The sequence below is a fragment of the Malus domestica genome, chromosome 12, assembly GCF_042453785.1.
Source record: "Malus domestica chromosome 12, GDT2T_hap1".
NCBI lineage: Eukaryota > Viridiplantae > Streptophyta > Magnoliopsida > Rosales > Rosaceae > Malus > Malus domestica.
In genome coordinates this window covers 22,481,161-22,501,847 of record NC_091672.1, presented here as the reverse complement: position 1 = coordinate 22,501,847, position 20,687 = coordinate 22,481,161, and the positions used below count along the sequence as shown (strand labels likewise).

The window sequence follows — 20,687 nt, the reverse complement described above, 5'->3', positions numbered from 1 at the left end:
CTTCCTTTAAAAGAAAATGAACAGAAATGTCCCATGTGGTTTTATTCCAGATTTAACAAAACATGCTTCTCTGGAATAATTGCTGATTTAGGAAACTTTAAAGTATAGAAGTTACCATACCATTTATATTTTTATTTGTTTATAGTACATAATTTCTGATGTTTCCAACAACAACTAATGCCATTCTATCGGGGTTTCTTTTCTCTGTGTGTGTGTGTGTGCATCGAATGGCTATATATAAGGTTTAGTGTTCGACCCATTAAAGGGATTAAAATTGAGAGCACTAGTTATAATAAGATTCTTATACGATAGAAAGAAAGGAAAACTAATGAAAAGAGTTTGAAAACTTTGAGTTTTAACCAAAAACCATGTAATAACTTTATTTAATGGTTAGGACAAAGACCAATACTAAATCAATCTAATTAAAATGGTCCAAATATTGAGTTTACGATTTTATCCCTAATGGCAAGCTTTTTCCATTAATCTCTCTTCATTATGGATCTCTCTCATATTCTCTCTCCCATTTTTTCCTGACATTCAAACCTTCCATTTTTCTTTCTAATCTTGCATAGCAACTCCATTTCTATCACTATGTAAAAACCACAGCTTCGGCCCCAAACCTAATTTTGAGCTGTGTCCATCTCTGTGAAAATCGGAAACAATCTCTTACAAGCAAAACGATATGTTTTTGTCACTCTCTCTCTCCCTCCCTCCCAAAATTTCTCACACACACTCTCTCTCTCTTCTCTGTAAAGATGAGCAAGGGATCTGCACTTTCACCGACATCGGCAAAAAAGCCAAAGGTGAATTTCTGCCCTTCCCTCCTCATTCATCTGATTATTAACCTTTCAATTTTATGAAGAAGAAAAGAAGAATTCGAGGTACTGTTTTTCAATTTTTCATAGTGTATTCGAGGTATTGTTTTTCAATTTTTTTGCTTCAGTAGAGTTCATCGTTTGTTTATCCAGAAAATAAATTTGAGATTTGTTAGCTTTTTGTTCAGTTTTTGTTTTTTTTTTTTTTTCAGATACAATGTACTTTTTTTGTCCAGATACAGTTTTGCCAACATTTTTTTTCCAGAAACAGTGTTATTTTTTTGTTTTCCAGAAACCGTGTTATGTTTTGGTTTTTTTTTTTTTTTTCCAAAGACAGTGTTAATTTTTTGTTTTTCCAGAAACAGTTTTATGTTTTGGTTCTTTTTTCAGAGATAGTGTTAGTTTTTTCCATAAACAGCGTTTTTTTTTTTGTTTTTCCAGAAACAATTTTATATTTTGGTTTTTTTTTTCAGAGACAGTGTTAGTTTTTTTTTTTTTTTTTTTTTTTCCGACGGTGGTTCTAATTTTTTTCCATAAACAATTTTAGTTTACTAGAAACAGTATTAGTTTTTACACATTGTATCTTTTTTTTTTTTTTTCCAGAAATAGAGTTATTTTTTTTGTTTCCAGAAACAGTGTTATGTTTTTCCAAAAACAGTTTTATGTTTCGTTTTTTTTTTTCCAGAGATAGTGTTAGTTTTTTTTTCCAAAAACAGTGTTAGTTTTTCTTTGATTTGTTGTGACGATGGTTCTGGTGCATTTTGCACTTCTTTTTCTCCAATTTGTTCACATGAAGGTTCTAGTACGTTTCCACATCTTTTTCGCTGGTTTGTTCCGACGGTTTTGGGTGGGTTTTTATTAAACTTTGAGCCATTTTGGTTAAATAACATTTTAAGATGGTTTTTGGTTAAATATTTGTTGGTCCAAGCCCTTTTCATTAAAGCTCACTAGGAAGAAAGGTTAGATATATTTACTAACCAATCAAAAAGGAGCAATTCCAGAAATATAATTTGACTACTGCATTAGTAGTCCAAATCATTCCTCAAAAAGTTGATATATACAAGTCTGTTTTTCTAATAAGATGAGCTTGGCTAAATGCAGTCGACTTCTATACAACTGCTGCTGCTAGCTAAATATTCTCACTTGCATCATGCCATTTTTTAAATCGAAATCATGCAGCCATATACGTATTTTAAGATGCTATCTCTCCCCTAGAGGTGCCATATAAGCTACCGCTCTGACCACTGAACTAGTGTTTGGTGGTATTGCTACTATATATTCTGAAGTGCCGAATTTTTATATGTATATTCACGTCGGCCATATGGGCTGAATTTTTAATTATTACTTATTCATGATTTATTTGCATTTTTACTAAGAATTACTTCTAAAAATATTTTTTATAAAAAACACTTTCAATCATTTTAAAAGTATTTCCAAAATATTCTATAATTAAACTTCTATAGCAGAGTAGGCTTGAAGCAAACTAACTATAATTTTAGTCAACTGGGAAAAGAAATGAATAAAAAGGGCTAAACATCAAGCTTGCTAACTAATGTGTAATGTTTTAAGTAGTCAAATTATTATGACGGCTAAGATTTAATAAAATGCAAGTAAATGCATAAATCCTATAAAGCTACACGTGTCGGTCATACCTTGAAGAATTTCAAAAGTGAAACAGCTGAAAAGTGAGTATCCTCCACTCTATAAAGAGAACCAAAGTAAAAGCTTTACCGACGACCCACTTCTCCATATATATGCATGCCAGACTTCCATCTTCTTACTAAATACTTTTGCTTCCATCTTCTTAGGAATCACACAGCCTTTACTAAATACTTTTGCTTCCTTCTTTGGAAGTGATAGTACAACAAGTTCAATTTCTTAGTGAAGATGGAAGAAAGCAAGGGAGCAAAGTCAAGCAAAGTTATTGAAGATGAGGAGAATTGGGTTTATGATTCTTCTCTGGATCATAAAGGAAACGTACCTCTCCGAGCTTCAACAGGTGTTTTGGAAAGCCTCTCTCTTTATTATTGGTAAGAAATAATTAATATTTATGCCTAACTACTAGATATATCTGTATTACGTAAGCTGCTCTTGATTGTAAAAAAAAGTCTATAATTTCATGCTACTTTTCTTGAGCAATTATATTTCATGCTACTTATGGCATATGCTCTGCAAGATGTTTTTTTTTTTTTTTTTTTTTGGCTTGATTATTTTTGTCTAGTTTTAGCTGTTGAAGATCATGATAAACAGTTCACGTACAATAGTAACTGAAATACATATATCTTCACCGTAAGAATATATAACTTTGTGGACGAAATTATTGTCCACAAAACGAAGAGTATTATTTTATGATGCTCTAGCAGTCTTGTATTGTATTACTTTCTTCAAGTAGAGCCACGGAAGGTGGATTGGATATATATAATATGTATGTAGGCCATGAATATATACTTGCAAGTTCTGTCATATGATGAGCTAAGAGTGCATGTGGGAGCTGGGGCCTCAGCGGCACTTACTCTGTGTCTGTTTGTGTATAGGGTTTAGGGCTCATGCCCACCCTAATCGATTAACACAAGTAGTTAAACAAAGTGCTGAAAGGGGTGACGAAGCTATGAATTAGTGCTATTGTGCTACCAAATATTTTGGAAAATTCAGTTAATTTCAGCTACAAATACTATCTAAATTCACTCATCTATAAGCACTCACTTGTATTTAATTCATAATCTAATGACATAGCATATCAAATTAGAAGAAACTTTATATACACAGGGGTCTATAGTTTTTGCTCAAAATCATATGGTATATCTTAATAATTGTAAAATCATATACTGGCTGCCTAACTGCCATTTTAGGTTAACAGGAGAAAGCAATATATTAGATGGCAAGAGTATATAGGCACTTTGTAATAATACAATGGTATATATGTAGAGCAGGTTGTACATATGATATTCTATAATTGGTACGAGATATCATGGTAGCGGAAAAACTCATGCCCCTCAATAATAGGAGACATATATATATATGTATGTATTTATATATATGTATCATGTAAAGAAACTGAAGAAGTTAAGCATGTACATATTATAGGTCAACAGAAATAGCTTTTGCCGTTATGTTTTTTTGTATATGCATAGTAGCCTTGGTATAGCGCTTTAACACAATGCAGTATGATGGGGATAATCCTGTACTACTACATATAAAAAGGCACAAAATTATATGTTTCATTTTTCTTTCTTTGGTTCAAATTCTCCAGCAGAATTTTATTCTAATAATTAACAATTAGTGACTTCTGCAATTTGAACTGTGATCAAACAATTAATGTCAAAACTATAAAAATATAAATATTAATAATAATATAATGAGGTGTACAAAGTTAAGGGATTTTGATCAAACTTTGAATACCATTAAGGTTTTAGTCAAAGAATGTTAGGAACTAGAGACCGCAGCCAAAATATCCCTTTAATTAATTACCTCACCAGAGTAATGCATGACGACCTCAAGACCGCAGCAAAAAGTGTCAATCATTGGTCTGGTGTCACCACACTGATTCCACTGTTTGGAGGCTTCGTGGCTGATGCTTACTTGGGGCACTTCAAAATAGTGTTTTTTTTCATCCATCATTTACCTCATGGTAGTTAATCTCATTTACCTTTGAACAAACTAATTGGTTATTAGGGTAAACTATCGGTTTACCCCCTGAATTTTCACCTCACTTTCGATTTCCCCCTTGAACTTTTCTATTGGAAAATTAAGGACTCAAACTAATTTTTTTAGCCAATTTGCCCCCTACCGTTAGTTTTTCATATATTCCATCCATATTTCCGTTAAGTGAGACCATGTGCATAACATGTGAGGATAGTTAAGTCATTTCACTCTTAAAAATGATTAAAAAATGAAAATAAATAATAATAAAAATTTTCCCTCTATTTTTTTCCGCTAATTTCTATCCTCAATTTTATTTTTCCCTCTCATTCCTATGCATGAGAAATAACATATGGTGTTATTGTCTTCATAAGTAGCTAAGTTAATCTTTTTCTTGAAGCATGTACTACCATTTTTATTTTCTCTAACAAATTAATAATTTGACAAATGCTCATGGTGTTATTGTCTCCAAAGCAGTACATTAATATAAGAAACATGTCCATAAAAAAATTAAGGTTTCTTATATTAATGCACTGCTTTGGAGACAATAGCACCATTAGCATTTGTCAAATTATTAATTTGTTAGAGAAAATAAAAATGGTAGACAATAACATCATATGTCATTTCTCATGCATAGGAATGGGAGAGAAAAATAAAATCGAGGATAGGAATTAGCGGGAAAAAATAGAGGGAAAATTTTGTTTTTTTTTTAATTTTCAGTTTTTTAATCATTTTTAAGAGTGAAATAACTTAACTACCCTTACATGTTGTGCACATGGTCTCACTTAACGGAAATATGGATGAAATATATGAAAAACTAACGGTAGGGGGCAAATTGGCTAAAAAAATTAGTTTGAGTCCTTAATTTTCCAATAGAAAAGTTTAGGGGGGAAATCGAAAGTGAGGTGAAAGTTCAGGGGGTAAACCGACAGTTTACTCTTGGTTATTATTATTAAAGCATCTCCTATATCAGAAACCTGACAAAGTTAAAACACAATTATTTTAAATGATTTTACAATTAATTGCATTGAGGTATTTTATATAAAACGTCACACCTATTGTAGACATTCCCTAAAAATTTAACAATTATTAGTTTATTCAGGAAATGACTCGTCTGTTTTTATTTTAGGGTTTGATTCTTCTATGCATGTCCTGGTTCGTACCAAGCTTAAGGCCTTGCAATACGAGAACATGCCACGAACCCAGAAAAATCCATGAAGTGGTGTTCTTGCAATCTACTTAGTTTCTATAGGGACTGGGGGTCATAAGCCTGCCCTGGAGAGCTTTGGAGCTGACCAATTCGATGACGATCACCGTGAAGAAAGAAAGCAGAAAATGTCCTTTTTCAATTGGTGGAGTTTTGGGCTTTGTTGTGGGCTTTTACTTGGGGTGACTGTGGTTGTGTATGTGCAAGACCGTGGGAGTTGGGGTGTTGCTGATGTTGTTGTCACTGCAGTCATGGCTGTATCACTTGCTATCTTCATAATTGGAAGGCGGAATTACCGTTATCGAAAACCGACTGGGAGCCCCTTTACACCAATGTTGCAAGTTCTTGTAGCTGCCATTGCTAAGAGAAATCAGCCTCACGCTTCTGACCCTGCTCAATTGTATGAAACCCCCAAATCAGAAAAGGTCCATGGGAGGCTTCTGTGCCACACGAGGAAGCTCAGGTAAGCAAATTGATATCCTTTCTTTACATAACACAATATGTTCCTGTATATATACGATGAGAGTAATGTTCGCAAGCAATATTTCTAATATGTTATGTTAACAAAATGTGTTAGAGTGTCAATCTAACATGTTATGTTTTGGTATGTGATACTGAATCGAAAACCATGTCCTGATTCCCAAACTGAAGTTTTCGGGAATCCCAATTTCAAGACTAATCCCAAACCAAATTTTCGGGAATCCCGAAATAGTTTTGTGCTATTGGGCAAAAACTTGACATATTGGGCTTTTGGGTTAAAATTTAGCCTTTTATATTGAAATTGTCAGCCTAATTTTGTTAATACCAATCTGTTACAAATATGTCATATGTGCGTTTGTGCAATCTATTTTGAGCTACCAATGCAATCTATTTTGGGCCTTTAACTTCATACGTACCAATATGCAATTATAGATTTATAGCCCTAATTGAAATATGAAATTATGAATTGTTCTTCAAATATATTCTATTACACATGCATGCATGCAACAAAAATAAATTAAGTAACAAATCCAAAAGCAAAAAAATTAGTTACAAGCCAAAGTTTCAAAATAAATGAAGTAACAAATCCAAAAGCAAAAAAAATAGTTAAAGTTTCAAAATAAATTAAGTTACAAACCAAAAGCAAAAAGAAAAGCTTAAAGTTTATGAAGATTGTTGGCCTCTTCGGCCCCTTCGGTTCCTTGATCTTGTTGATGGTTGTGGTTGCTCTTTTCTTGTTGGTACTTGTACTCTTTCCCTTGATGTTGATGGTTAAGCTATTCTCCTTGAAATTGATGCTCGTAGAGGTAGTGATTGATTTTGACGATGTTGAAAAGGAGAAGGTTATCGCGTTCACCTTGCATGTCAGAAGGTTTCCCATTAGGCCTAATCCAAACGTTTTTCAAAGATGAGAGCACATGTCAGAAGGTTTCCCATTCAACAATTTAAGTTGCACGTATTCAGATATAGGGTTTCAATAAAAAAATTCAAATAAAGGAAAGATTATTAATCGATTAATTAACTCCGGCACATCAATGCCGTCTCCACATTGTTAGATTTGCTTTTATTATTATTATCTGTATATAATTCTTTCAAGATAAGGCTGACTGGCTGTGACTGTGATGTATGCCCAAACAAATTTCAAATATGTGAGATGCCTCCCCATTACCACAGGAGACAGAAAATTAATTGAATAACTTGTTATTACCTGTAAAAGGAGGCAGCTTATGGCTTCTCAGTTATGATAGCAATCCACTGGTAAAATCCATGGCAGAATTCTCTAAATCATCACACAAAGGTGCACCTTAGTAATTTTATATGTGACTCATTTGACTATTTTTGGCATACTCAAAGCAAATAAAGTAATAAAAGACTTGGCTGTAGTCACAGTTAGTTACAACAATATGCTTCCCCCTCTACACCCAAGTTCAAATCCCCCTCCCCATAGTATATATTAGATTAGAAAATAGATTGAATACAAATAAAAGAAAAACAAAGTAATAATTCATGTTCTTTTCTTAAACCATACCTGCTACTATTTGATAAAGAGAATGATCTAGTAGTTTTGTGCACAATCTATTTAGCAAAATGTGCTTGGTGTGCTAGACACAATGTCTCCAACTCTAGTAGAAAAATTAAGGGGTTCCTCATGTTTCTATTAGAATCGGGCATGCTACGTTAGGGATACATAGAAAACACTCCTGATTTTAGTTCATTTAAATGACATTAATATTTGTAGTTTTATAGACTTTCAAATGAACGACAAAATGACTGCAATAGGATAAATAGTTCTCAAAATAGCTGCTGGAAATGAAATTAAAGAACAGAGACCAATATATTGGTGTTGTTTCCATATTCATATAGACTTTCTTTCCTGTTTCTTATATTTGAGAACAAACCAACTTGCAACTTCCACCCCATTTCCTCTTTATAATTCAGCTGCCAATAGGAATCAGATTACCAAGATTGATAATTATAGTGTAAAAAGACTCATCCTTCTGAATACAAAGCAAATGAAAATCACATATCCGCAAAAAGTTCTACACATTGATGAGAAGAACATGTTCAGAGGGTAGAATCACTAAAATTTCTAATACTATCGTTCAACCATTACATATCTTCTACCTCCATATCAGTTCCAAGTGCTAAATTTCACAAACCCTAATCTAGATTTCACAAACCCTAATCTAAATTTCACAAACCCTAAATTAATTCCAAAATTTACTTGATTTGAGGGAGAATCGGTGCATAGTGCACTGAAAACTGGATGAAGAAGTAGAGAGAGAGAGAGAGAGAGAGAGAGAGAGAGAGAGAGAGAGAGAGAGAGAGAGAGAGAGAGAGAGCAGAGAGGTGAGTGGCGTGGGCTGTGGCTTTGCCTATGTGCTGTGAAGGAAGGCTCCTCCACAATGAGGGTCTGAGGGATGAGAAGTCGAGAGAGAGAGAGATCAGAGAGGTGAGTCACTTGTGTGATGTGGGTGTGGCCGGATTCTAAGGTGAGGTCGAGGAGGGTGGTGAGGTTGTCTGAGGTGAGGTCGAGTCGAGAGACAAAGAGAAAGAGTGACTGAGTTGAGTTTTCTGAGGGTTTGAACTTTGATTTGTATTCAACGGTTGAGATTAAATCTCAACCAAATCCGACGGCTGTTACAATTCCAAATATATATTTAAAATTAAATAATATATATATTTTATTTCGGATTGGTTTGGGATTACCGAACGAATGAAAATGTGAGACCGAATCCCGTACCGAAAGTTCGGGATCGGTTCGGTATATTGGGTACCAAAATTTTTGGGATTTTTGGTTTGGTATTTTTTCGGTTCGGTTTCGGGATTTTTTCAGTTCAGTTTGGAATATTCGGTATTTTTTTTCCACCCTCAGTTATTTGACTATTAATTTGACATTTGACATTATTAAACTGTTAATTTTGCACAATTTAGTCACTAACAAACATGTTGTATGAACAAAAATTTCTTGGCATCATGTGTTTCAGATTTCTTGACAAGGCGGTGATCATAAGCGCACAAAACTTGGCTGAGAATCCAAGCCCTTGGAGACTAGCAACTGTGACCAAGGTGGAGAAGATGAAATTTGTTCTCAACTTGATCCCAATTTGGCTAGCGACTCTACCATTTGGAGTGTGTGTGGCACAATCCTCCACATACTTCATCAAACAAGGTGCCACCATGAACAGAGAGGTTGCAAATGGTTTCGAGGTCCCCCCTGCCTCAATCTTCGCACTCGCAGCCATTGGAATTATCGCCTCCGTCACGATATACGAAAAACTCCTCGTCCCGATTCTGAGAAGGACAACCGGAAACGAAAGAGGAATCAACATCCTCCAAAGGATAGGAATCAGAATGATTTTCTCCATCGCTACGATGGTAGCAGCTGCCCTGGTGGAGAAGAAACTACTAAGGTTTGTCAAAAGTGATCCAATAAAGGGTTTGTTAGACAATAGAATCCTAGTTGGAGTCTAGATATGATTGTAATCCTAATTATAGGTGTATTCCTATCTTGTAGGGATAGTACCTTGTTGTGCAAGGAATGTAATTGTATATATTTTCTTATTCACGTATCAATGAAATATACTTTCAGCCACATATTCTTTTTCTACATGGTATACAGAGCAGGTTTCAAACCCTAGCTCCTTTTTTCTCAACATATATATTTTTCGGCAATCATCCCTGCCGTTTCTCCTTTTATCATGGGAGACTCTTCTTCCGATGGCTGCACCAACCCTTTTTATCTTCATCATTCTGACCATCCCAATCTTGTTCTTGTCTCCAAGAAGTTAAACGGAGATAACTACACGACCTGGGCACGCGGGATGCACATCTCCTTAAGCGCCAAGAATAAACTTGGTTTTATCACAGGTGATATTGAAGAACCCTCACCTTCCAAGGACCCTGATGCTCACGCCTCTTGGAGGCGCTGCAATGATATGATCCTTTCATGGATCCTTCATTCCCTGGAGCCCGATCTTGCCGAATCAGTTCTTTTTTCCACCACCGCTAAGGCTGTTTGGGACGACCTTCATGAACGTTTTTTCCAGTCTAATGCTCCCCGTATCTTCCACCTGAATCGTGAGATTGCCACCATCTCCCAAGGGTCCTCCTCGGTCTCAACATACTTCACTCGCCTAAAAGGTCTTTGGGACGAGCTCGCCTCCTATAGTGATGCATACTCTTGCTCTTGTGGCACCAAACATGATCGTCAACAGCTTATGCAGTTTCTTATGGGTCTCAATGAATCGTTTGTCACCGTTCGGGACCAAATTCTTCTAATGAATCCTTTGCCCACCGTCCGCCAGGCCTGTTCATCTGTTTCTCAAGCTGAAAAACAACGTGCCCTTGGTTTTTCACGTACTGCCGAGCCTCCCGCTGCCATTGTTGTTCGTAGCTCTCCTCGGTCTTCGTCCGATCGGCCTCCTCTACATTGCACCTATTGTGGTTATGACTTCCACACCCGCGATACTTGCCATAAGCTTCATGGGTATCCGGTTGGCCATCCTCTCCACGGTCAGCCGTGGAGACCTCCTCGCCGATCCACCACTTCCGCAGGTTCTACCCGCAGCAGCGTTACTGCTCCTTCTGCTCGCAGCCATACTGCTACCTCTCGGTCCATCCACGGCTCAGCAGGCCCCTCACGCCCTGGCTCATCTGCTAATCACGCGCAACAACCCATTGTGGATGATATGCTTCCACACTCTGGCCCACTAGCCCATCATATGTCGCAGCCCACTTTGCGTGACCTGCAGGTTGCCATGCCTCATCTTTCTGCCGAGCAGCATCATCGTCTCCTTGCTGCCCTGAATGACACCACGACACCAACTCCTCAGGCTCATGCCGCTTCCCGTGATCCCTTTGCCATAGGTTTGTTACCCGTGGCTTCTCGTCATGGTCAATGGATCATTGACAGTGGCGCTACGAATCATATCACTTCCTCCGCTTCATGTTTGGTTAATACTTCTGCTTCGTACCTGCCACCTGTTTCTTTGCCTAGCGGTGACACTGCTCCAATTACTTTAACTGGCATTCTTCGTTTAAATTCCTCGATTGATTTGGAAGATGTTTTATGTGTCCCTAATTTTAAAGTGGACCTTTTATCGGTTGGTAAACTTACAGATGGATTATCGTGTTCCGTAACCTTTTTTCCTTCTTGGTGTGTTTTGCAGGACTTGGTTTCGAAGGTGATGATTGGTGTGGGTAAGCGACGTGGTGACCTTTATTACCTCGTGGCCCTTACCTATTCACTCTCCACCCGTCACCCTCTATGCAACCTCATCACCATCCCATCCTTATTATGGCATCGACGTCTTGGTCACCCTTCTCCTAGCCGTTTGCAAGTTTTAGCCTCTAATTTCCTTAATTGTTCATTTGATTCTAGTCATGTTTGTGATGTTTGTCCTTTGGCCAAACAAACTCGTCAACCTTTTGGTTTAAGTTCAATTTCTACAACTTTTCCTTTTGCTTTAATTCATTGTGATATTTGGGGTCCGAATCGTCAATCTTCCCTTACTGGTGCTCATTATTTTTTGACTATTGTGGATGATTTTTCCCGCTTTACGTGGGTCTTTCTCATGACGCATAAATCTGATACTCAACAACTAATCAAATCCTTTTTTGCCTATGTTCATACCCAATTTCACACTCAGGTTCGAAGCATTCGTACCGATAATGGATGAGAATTTGTTTCTCTTCGCAATTTTTTTTCTGATCATGGGGTTCTTTTTCAAACTTCATGTGTTTACACTCCGCAACAAAATGGCGTTGTTGAACGCAAACATAGGCACCTTCTAGAAACCGCTCGCGCCCTTCGTTTTCAATCACATCTTCCCCTCAAATTTTGGGGTGAATGTGTTATACCATCAATCGTCTCCCTACCCGCCTTTTACATAATAAATCTCCCTTTGAGGTCCTCCTTACTACAACCCCATCCTATGACCACTTTCGCGTCTTTGGTTGCCTAGCTTATGCCGCCACCTCTATCCATCCTACCACAAAATTTTCCCCTAGGGCCCAACGATGCGCTTTCATTGGTTACCCTCATGGCCAAAAAGCATACAAATTATATGACTTAGAAACTCATCGCACCTTCACCAGTAGAGATGTTATTTTCCATGAAGATTCCTTCCCTTTTGCTGCCACATCCCCACCTACCCAATCCCCCACACCTTCTCTGCCCATTCCCCCTTCCCCAGACCTTTCCTATCCCTCCCCTCCTGGCCCCACGTCCCTTTCATATCCTCCTACATTACCCATTTCCCTGCCTCCTGTAACCGACCCCGCATCACCCACTCCTCACATTTCGATCCCGGCCCCACCTGTCCCTTCCTCCACCGACCCTCACACCACTTCTCCTTCCCTACCCACAGCCCCTCTTAGTACCCCATCGCCCACATCACCCACGGCCCATCCACCTCCTTTACCAGCCACCCGCACCTCATCTCGCACTCACCACCCCCCGTCCTATTTAAAAGACTATGTTTGCTCGCAGGTGATTCTGCCTCCACACCCATCGTCTTCGCCGCCCAGTTCTGTCAAAGGTACGCGATATCCACTTTGTAATTTTCTTTCTTACCACCGTTTATCTCCCAATCATCTTTCATATATTTACGCTGTCAGTCGGAGTTTGGAGCCATCTTCTTTTGCAGAGGCTGCTCATGATCCTAATTGGCGTCGTGCCATGAATGAGGAACTTGAGGCTTTACATGCCAACGGTACTTGGACATTGACTCCCTTACCTCCTGGCAAAGTTCCTATTGATTGTAAGTGGGTGTACAAACTAAAGCATAATTCTGATGGTTCTATTGAGCGTTACAAAGCTCGCTTGGTTGCTAAGGGTTTCACTCAAGCCGCAGGTATTGATTATCATGACACTTTTTCTCTAACTGCTAAAATGATTACAACGCGTTGTCTTCTTGCCCTTGCTGCTAGCTAGTCTTGGTCTCTCCATCAGCTTGATGTTAATAATGCTTTCTTAAATGGTGATTTGGATGAGGAAATTTACATGTCTCCCCCTCCTGGTCTTCGGCGACAGGGGGAGAACCTTGTGTGTCGCCTTCACAAGTCTCTTTATGGTCTCAAGCAGGCTTCTCGTCAATGGTTTGCCAAGTTCACTAGTGCCATTCTTTCTGCCGGCTTTCAACAATCCAAAGCTGAATACTCACTGTTCACCAGAAAGTCCGGTACTTCTTTCACAGCCTTGCTCATTTATGTAGATGATATTGTGATTACAGGCAATGATGTCAGTGCCATTGATTCTCTAAAGTCTTTTCTTCGAGATCACTTTCGAATAAAAGATCTTGGTAATTTAAAATATTTTTTGGGTATTGAGGTTTCTCGATCTCAACGTGGGATTTATATTTCACAACGAAAGTATGCACTAGAGATCCTCAAGGATTATGGTTTTCTGGGAGCACGGCCGATTGCTTTCCCTATGGATGATACAAAATTATCTGATCAAGGAGAACTTCTCAAGGATCCTGAAAAGTATCGGCGGTTAATAGGACGGTTAATCTACCTCACCATCACTCGGCCGGATATCACATATTCTGTGCATGTTTTTAGTCGGTTTATGCATGAGCCATGTGTACCTCATATGGATGCCGCGCTTCGTGTTGTTCGTTATTTGAAGTCTACTCCAGGCCAAGGTTTATTATTCCGTTCTGACAACCAAACCAAGTTAGTTGCATTTTGTGACTCTGACTGGGCAGGTTGTCCTATCACTCGTCGTTCCACTTCTGGGTATTGTGTTTTCTTAGGCAATTCTTTGATTTCGTGGTGGACGAAGCGACAGAAAACTGTTTCACTTTCTTCAGCTGAGGCAGAATATAGGGCTATGGTCGATGCTTGTTGTGAGTTAGTTTGGCTTCGGCATTTGTTGAAGGACTTGAACACTCCTTTGGATGGTCCTTCTGCATTATTTTGCGATAATCAAGCAGCGTTGCATATAGCCGCTAATCCTGTTTTTCATGAACGGACTCGTCACATTGAGATGGATTGTCACTTTATACGAGATAAGATTGCGGATGGCACTGTCACAACCAAGTATGTTGGTACGGCACACCAGTTGGCAGATTTATTCACCAAGCCTCTCGGGAAGGACAAGTTTTCGACTATGTTGTGCAAGTTGGGAGTTCTTGACATCCACTCTCCAACTTGAGGGGGAGTGTTAGACAATAGAATCCTAGTTGGAGTCTAGATATGATTGTAATCCTAATTATAGGTGTATTCCTATCTTGTAGGGATAGTACCTTGTTGTGCAAGGAATGTAATTGTATATATTTTCTTATTCACGTATCAATGAAATATAATTTCAGCCACATATTCTTTTTCTACAGGGTTCGCATTCCATGAGCGTGTGGTGGTTGGCACCACAATTCCTGATCATTGGGTTTGGAGATGGGTTTACTCTTGTGGCCCTTGTGGGGTTGCAGGAGTATTTTACGACCAAGTCCCGGACTCCATGAGAAGCTTAGGCATTGCTTTTTACCTCAGTGTGATCGGAGCTGGGAACTTCGTTAGCAGCTTTGTGATCACGGCCGTTGATCACATCACGGATAATGGAGGGAAGAGTTGGTTAGGTAAGGATTTGAACAACAGTAGGTTGGACAGGTTTTATTGGCTCCTGGCTTGCATGGCAGCAGCAAATCTGTGTGTTTATGTTTTCGCGGCTCGGCGTTATTCTTACAAGAATGTGCAGAAGGTAGCTGTGGCTGATTGCTTTGGAGATGAACTGGAAAATGGAGGCCCGATCCCATGAAACATAATATATATGTATATATAAATATATATAAATATATACAAATATATACAAATATATTAGTTTAATATCAACAAATATTGATTGAACCATGGTTTAGTAAGTCTAAAAATAATTTACTTGTTAAGTTTGAAGTACTATTGTGAAATCATGTTTGAAATTAATTTGTAAACACGTGGCTTTCAGTATTTAGAAAAGTATTGAGGCGTATAAATTTTTGGTGCCATCCAATTGCCAATATAAACTCACATGCAACCAGTGTATATTATTAATTTCTTTATATTTTCACATGGCATGATGAGTTACTTGATGGTAAAAAGAGAAAACAATGGCACATGCATTTCTCTCGCATTATGTACTCATCTCATATGAACAGTTCATGCATATATTATAGTTAAGTATTAGACTCAACGTAAATATACCTATTGTTTTTGTATTCATGTCGATCTCTGAGACTTCCTCTGATCCAATTCGAAATGACGACTACTAAAACAGAGATTGGAAGGTGAATGAGATAGGAGAGTTGGGTTCTAAAATATTTACTTACATTGTATAATGAAAGTTTGCATAGTAGCATTCTTAGCACTAATCTTTGTCTTATTAATATTAATAATTCATAAAAGCGTCCTGCCAAAGGTGATTATAATGTGTCACCCGAAAGACATAAAAGGGTGTCCCCAACTATTCTATACCACTAGACAAATTTGATGCTCTTTTTATGGGTCTTTTTCAATCGTACAACTTACAAGCACAATTAAGAACCAGTCTCTCCTTTCTCTTTTGCCACAAGTGGACTCACAAGTACTATGGGAATAAGAGATACCGTTTTCCATTCCTATATTCCTTTGCCGATGAATGGATTAGATTTCACAAATCTTCCCCCTTTTACTTTGAAATATGTTGTGTCTACCAACGAGCCTCTAATTCTTAAGTAAAAAAGTAATAGAGAGAAAAATAGAACTTGAGAGAGTTCTGAATAATAAATGACGATTATCGTTTTTCTGTTTGACCTGACTAGTTATGCTTTCACAATCACATATTCAAAACTATGAAAATCTATTTATCTAAAGTTGATCAAATCCTACACATGACCAACTATGCCACAAGAATGATTGAATGACATAGCTATATGTTATCTATTGAAAACAGTTTGGTTGGATATGTCATGTATTGAATTTTTTTTACTAAGATATGTTATCTATTTAAAAAGAGGTTGGTAGGAAAACTAGATTATATTATGTACCGATATGATTATACGTTCCAATTCTTGTTATATATTTGTATGGCCTATCATTTTCTTGTTCCGGCCACACTTATTTTTTGAAGTCATTGTATAATAGTATATTGTTGTGAACAATTACCGAAAAGGCAATCTATATGACTGCAAAGTACATTAGAGAACCTGACAACTCAAAAGTCCCCTTTTAGTGATTCGTGTTAGGTTCCCGAAATTTCAAGATACACGTTGACTATGTATCAACGACGAGTTTATAATTTACCGTATAATACTTAAAAAGGTCACGCATTGTAAGTTGTAACAAGAACCAATTGATTTTGTTACACAGTGGTGTCAGATATTGCATGTTATCACTTGTCAGCATGTCAAATAGGTACAAGCAAAAGGAAAAAAATTGACCAAAAACGAAAAAGGCAAAACAAAACAAAAGGAAAAAAAGAGGTAAATTTTGTTCAAATTGGGGCTCAGATCAAAATTTTCCCATGTTGGGCATAGGTAGTAAATGGGTGGATGAAGTCCTAGCCCATCAAAAGCTTTTACTAATGTTCGATTTAGAATATGTACTTGCAGAAATGCTCAATGTTATAAATAGACAAAAGTTAGATGGATAACTTTTGCTAGGGACAGGAGCGAAGTAGTTGCAAAATATTATACCAACACAAAATGATTACAGAGGAAATGATGTATATTATTGCTATTAGTTGTTTTTCTCTTCAAGTCTAATTTGATCAAATGTAGTGCTCTATTTATAGAGCAACCTCATAAAAAACAAACAAATGACACTATTAAACTTGTGAAAGGGTTACTATATACATGTGGGCAAACATACCCACCATTTAACAACACTCCCCATTGGATGCCCACATATCAACATTAGTTGTCTCGTTAAAACCTTGCTTGGAAAAACCCAGTGGGAAAAAAAACCATAGCGAAGGAAAAAGAGTACAACTTTATTCAGATGGTGTTGAGCATGCTCCTGTTGCCTCGTTAAAACCTTGATATGAAAAACCTAGTGGGAAGAATCCTAATAAAAGGAAAAAGAGTACAACCTGCATTATCATGGATGCTCCCCCTGTTGAGCTATATATTTTCACAAACAAAATATATTAGCAAGTCTTACTAAAAATGGGGAGACTTCAAAATAAATAAAGTCCAAAATGTGGACTGACTAGAAATAAGGCTCATATTATGTGTGTGTATATATTTTTATATATACTATATTTATATAATATATATAAGAAATAAAGAGAGGAAAATAACTCTACACCCGCACATGTGGACCTCAACGTATGCCAAGCCTGAAGGAGTTTGTCATCTACATGGCAACCGGGTATAGAGAACGTGTGTATCTAGAACCCTCTAAAACTCCCACGTTCTCCACTCAAGAGATGGTTTTTTCTCGACATCTCCACACCCCAGGAAAATTGCATCCCACTAAACTTCAACTGCCAAGTCCACTGTTCGCCTATAAAAAGCATCGAACCAAAGCAAAAGGACAACAGAAACAAGAGAGGAGACCCTACAGAAATTGAGAAGCACATAGAAGACACCAGATAGGCAAAGCAAGAGAGCAAAGGCACAACAAAGGAAAAGGAAGAAGAAGAAGAAATCAAGAGCTACACGCAAGAACAAAGAGCAGGAAAAGCTACACAACATTTGAAGGTATAAAGCCATCTTATTTTAATTTTTTTGGGTTGTTTCCTTCTTCTGCTTTGTAGGAAGAAAAGAAGCACTTTTCTTCTTCAACTTTTCCCACTCCCCAGCATTCTCGAGTTGCAGTCCAACAAAGCCAACGAAATCACCACTTCCGCTCCCCGCCGCTGCAGTTTAATCCCATGAATTTCTTTGAGGTCTAAACCACCCCGTGAAATTCCGATCAAATCCAAGAGCTCCGCTCTGTGCCGCTGCAGTTTAATCCCATGAATTTCTTCGGGGTAGTCTAAATTATCCCGTGAAGTTCCAATTAGATCTAAGTGAGCCATGTTTTCCGTCCATGCCGAGAAGAAAAAGAAGCAGTCTGCCACTCCCTGCAGTCTTTGCTACCATAAATTTTAAAGTGGTCTAGATCAATCGTCGAGGCTCGAAACAAAGCTCCCATGCCTATGCTGCCTCTCCAAATTTCCGAAAATGGTCTAAATCCCTCGGAAGAAATTCAAATCAAATCAATCTTGCAAGAGGTCTCTGCGGTCTCGTCAAGTCATTATTGTCCTGACTTCTAGTAGTCGTAGTGAAGCCATTGAAGACTTAGTCGTTGCAAAAAAAAAAAAAAAAAAAACTACTGGGAAAATAAACAGCATGAGCAGTCCAAAATGGCAGCAGCCACATGACTTCTTTATGCCTAGATATGAAGAGAACAAAAACACACAATAACTCACTTCCGTCGCCGTCTTGAATGCAAGAAGAAAAGTTGCTGACCAGGAAAAGATGTCGCCTGCATTGGAAAAGAAGATTGCACTAACGTGGAAAATGTGTCATGTAAAGAAAGCTCTTTCCTTTGCTGCCAAAGAATGAAAAAAAGATTGCACTAACAGCTACCATCCAAATCGCTAATGGAAAGGAAGGTATTTCCTTTGCTGCCAAAGAATGAAGAAAGAAAAGAAGCAATAAGCTCTGCTGCTCTGAGATCTGCACCTCCAAAATATCGGGGACAGTAAGAGGTGAAGGCTTCACCCAACCAAGGCAAATGGATCATTGTATGCATATAAGCTCAATGTCAAAAGGGAAAAAGTAAAGCTTTCGATAAATGCCAAGGCATTGGTAAAAGAAAAGTAGCTCTGCCACTTGCTTTTATATTTCCATATGAAAGCAGGACTTACTGTGCTGCCGTGCAAAGAAAAAAGGGCAACAACAAAATCACAGACATGAAGACAAAATAAATGAAAAGGAAGGCAAATAAAAGAAGGAATAGTTGCCCATCACGTGGATGTTGCTCACATGGAGAAAAAGATAAGTAGTTGAACTTAAAAGCTTTAAAGTCACATTAAAAGGGAGGAGTAAAGCTTGTTGTCAGAAGGCTTGAAAATTCAAAGTGGGTTCAAAGTTCCATGTTAAATGGAGTTGAAAATTCAAAAGAAAAGTACATAAAAAAAAGGAAGGAAATAAGAAGTTTGCTATATACAATTCCCTCAAATTAAATGGGAATTGGCTCACGTGGAAAGCAAAAGAAAGCCACTGCCCCCATCTAAATTATGGGCTTTATTTTAGAATTTAAGTATGGAGATAAACTGACAAAGGTCCCAGAAAAGCAAAGGAAAAATGGGCAACTTATCTCCTGACAACAAACAAACAATAGGAGAAAAGAAGTCAAAAGCACCATCAAGTTAAGTGAATGTGACATGGCTTTCAAACATTAGTCATGATTATGAGTAGCAATTTTTTTTTTCACTTGCTGCAAATTAGATGAGAATACCATCCATGTGGAACTCGAAGAGAAGAAAAAGAGTAGCCTTCTCATATTATTCATGTGGGCATTATCACTTTGGCAAACATGTGTGCCAAATAAGAGTTCACTACTCCATCACGGAGGCACCAAGTTCAAACGGTTAAAACAAAAAGAAACATTGGAGACAACTTTGAAATACGAACTACGCCGGTTTGATTCCGTTAAGGATACGTAGGCAGTCTGATATTAAATTTTAGACGCAACCAAGAAATCAAAACGAATCCCTGGTTTATATAAACTAAATTCACTTCTGCTGCTTTGAACATAACCCTTGTGGGATAAATCCCGTGAAGGAACAGAGGAAATATTTTTTTTTCATCCAAGCATGATTCTCTACAAATTTGTCAGAAGAAAGAAGCTGCAAAGGAAAAGTAAAATTAAACATGGAGCAAGAAATGGTACCAAGCTAAAGTCAAATGTCAAAATATTAGTGGGTTTATCAGAAATAAACCCGTTAATTTTACTCTATGCTCAAGCGGCACAAAACCACTTTAAATGGGACAAAGTTGCCTCAAATGGCTAAAAGCCGATTCAATGGCATGAAGCCGTATTAAATTTTGGTGGCACGAAGTTGCTACAAAACTCAATGGCCTGAAGCTGTATCAAATATCAAATGGCACGAAGCCAAAGAAAAAGTCAAATATCAAATGGCATGAAGCCACAACAGAATCTCAAATGGCATGAAGCCGAATTAGTTGCTCCTCGCCCGCATGAGCTAAAACTGCACAAGGCATTAAACGCTTTGATGGTTTAAAGTCCTCACCTGCATGAGCTAAAACTGCACAAGGCATTAAATGCTCCAACGACTTAAAGTCCTCGTCTGCATGAGCTAAAACTGCACAAGGCATCAAACGCTCCAATGGCGCAAAGTCCTCACCCGCATGAGCTAAAACTGCACAAGGCATCAAATCCAAATAAGTATCAAGTATACAAGGAACTACGAGTGACTTGATCCCTCAACGAGGGTACGTAGGCAATCTATGGCTCTACCTAGATGCAGTCACAAAATCAAATAAACACCCAAATCCTCAAGTTACGATTCATTCATATTAGAATCAAAGGGTATTCCTTTCCCAAAAGAAAGGTTGTAATTAATAGGCGCGTAG

General features: G+C 37.8%; 2 protein-coding genes and 1 pseudogene across 2 annotated transcripts; all 3 read left to right on the top strand.

The window, feature by feature from the left end:
• Positions 1-2,767: 2,767 nt before the first annotated feature.
• On the top strand, positions 2,768-6,257 carry LOC114820018 (protein NRT1/ PTR FAMILY 5.6-like; annotated as a pseudogene).
• A 2,860-nt stretch (positions 6,258-9,117) lies between these two features.
• LOC139187481 (protein NRT1/ PTR FAMILY 5.7-like) lies at positions 9,118-9,615 on the top strand. The gene has a single exon (XM_070809136.1). It carries the CDS (start codon positions 9,118-9,120, stop codon positions 9,613-9,615), a length of 498 nt encoding a protein of 165 aa, XP_070665237.1.
• A 227-nt stretch (positions 9,616-9,842) lies between these two features.
• LOC139187658 (uncharacterized) lies at positions 9,843-14,902 on the top strand. Its single transcript, XM_070809135.1, has 6 exons — positions 9,843-11,246; positions 11,313-11,343; positions 12,108-12,683; positions 12,792-12,998; positions 13,377-14,195; positions 14,481-14,902. The coding sequence occupies exons 1-6, from the start codon at positions 9,843-9,845 to the stop codon at positions 14,900-14,902; spliced, it is 3,459 nt and encodes a 1,152-aa protein (XP_070665236.1).
• The last annotated feature ends 5,785 nt before the right edge of the window (positions 14,903-20,687 follow it).

What these genes read in the sequence shown, in the direction of transcription:
- LOC139187658 (XM_070809135.1), top strand. Translation starts at nt 9,843, where the DNA reads ATGGGAGACTCTTCTTCCGATGGCTGCACCAACCCTTTTTATCTTCAT. An exon ending in TTAAAGTGGACCTTTTATCG is followed by an intron (nt 11,247 to 11,312) that starts GTTGGTAAACTT and finishes TGTGTTTTGCAG; the next exon opens with GACTTGGTTTCGAAGGTGAT. An exon ending in GGGTTTCACTCAAGCCGCAG is followed by an intron (nt 12,999 to 13,376) that starts GTATTGATTATC and finishes TTGTGATTACAG; the next exon opens with GCAATGATGTCAGTGCCATT.
- LOC139187481 (XM_070809136.1), top strand. Translation starts at nt 9,118, where the DNA reads ATGTGTTTCAGATTTCTTGACAAGGCGGTGATCATAAGCGCACAAAAC.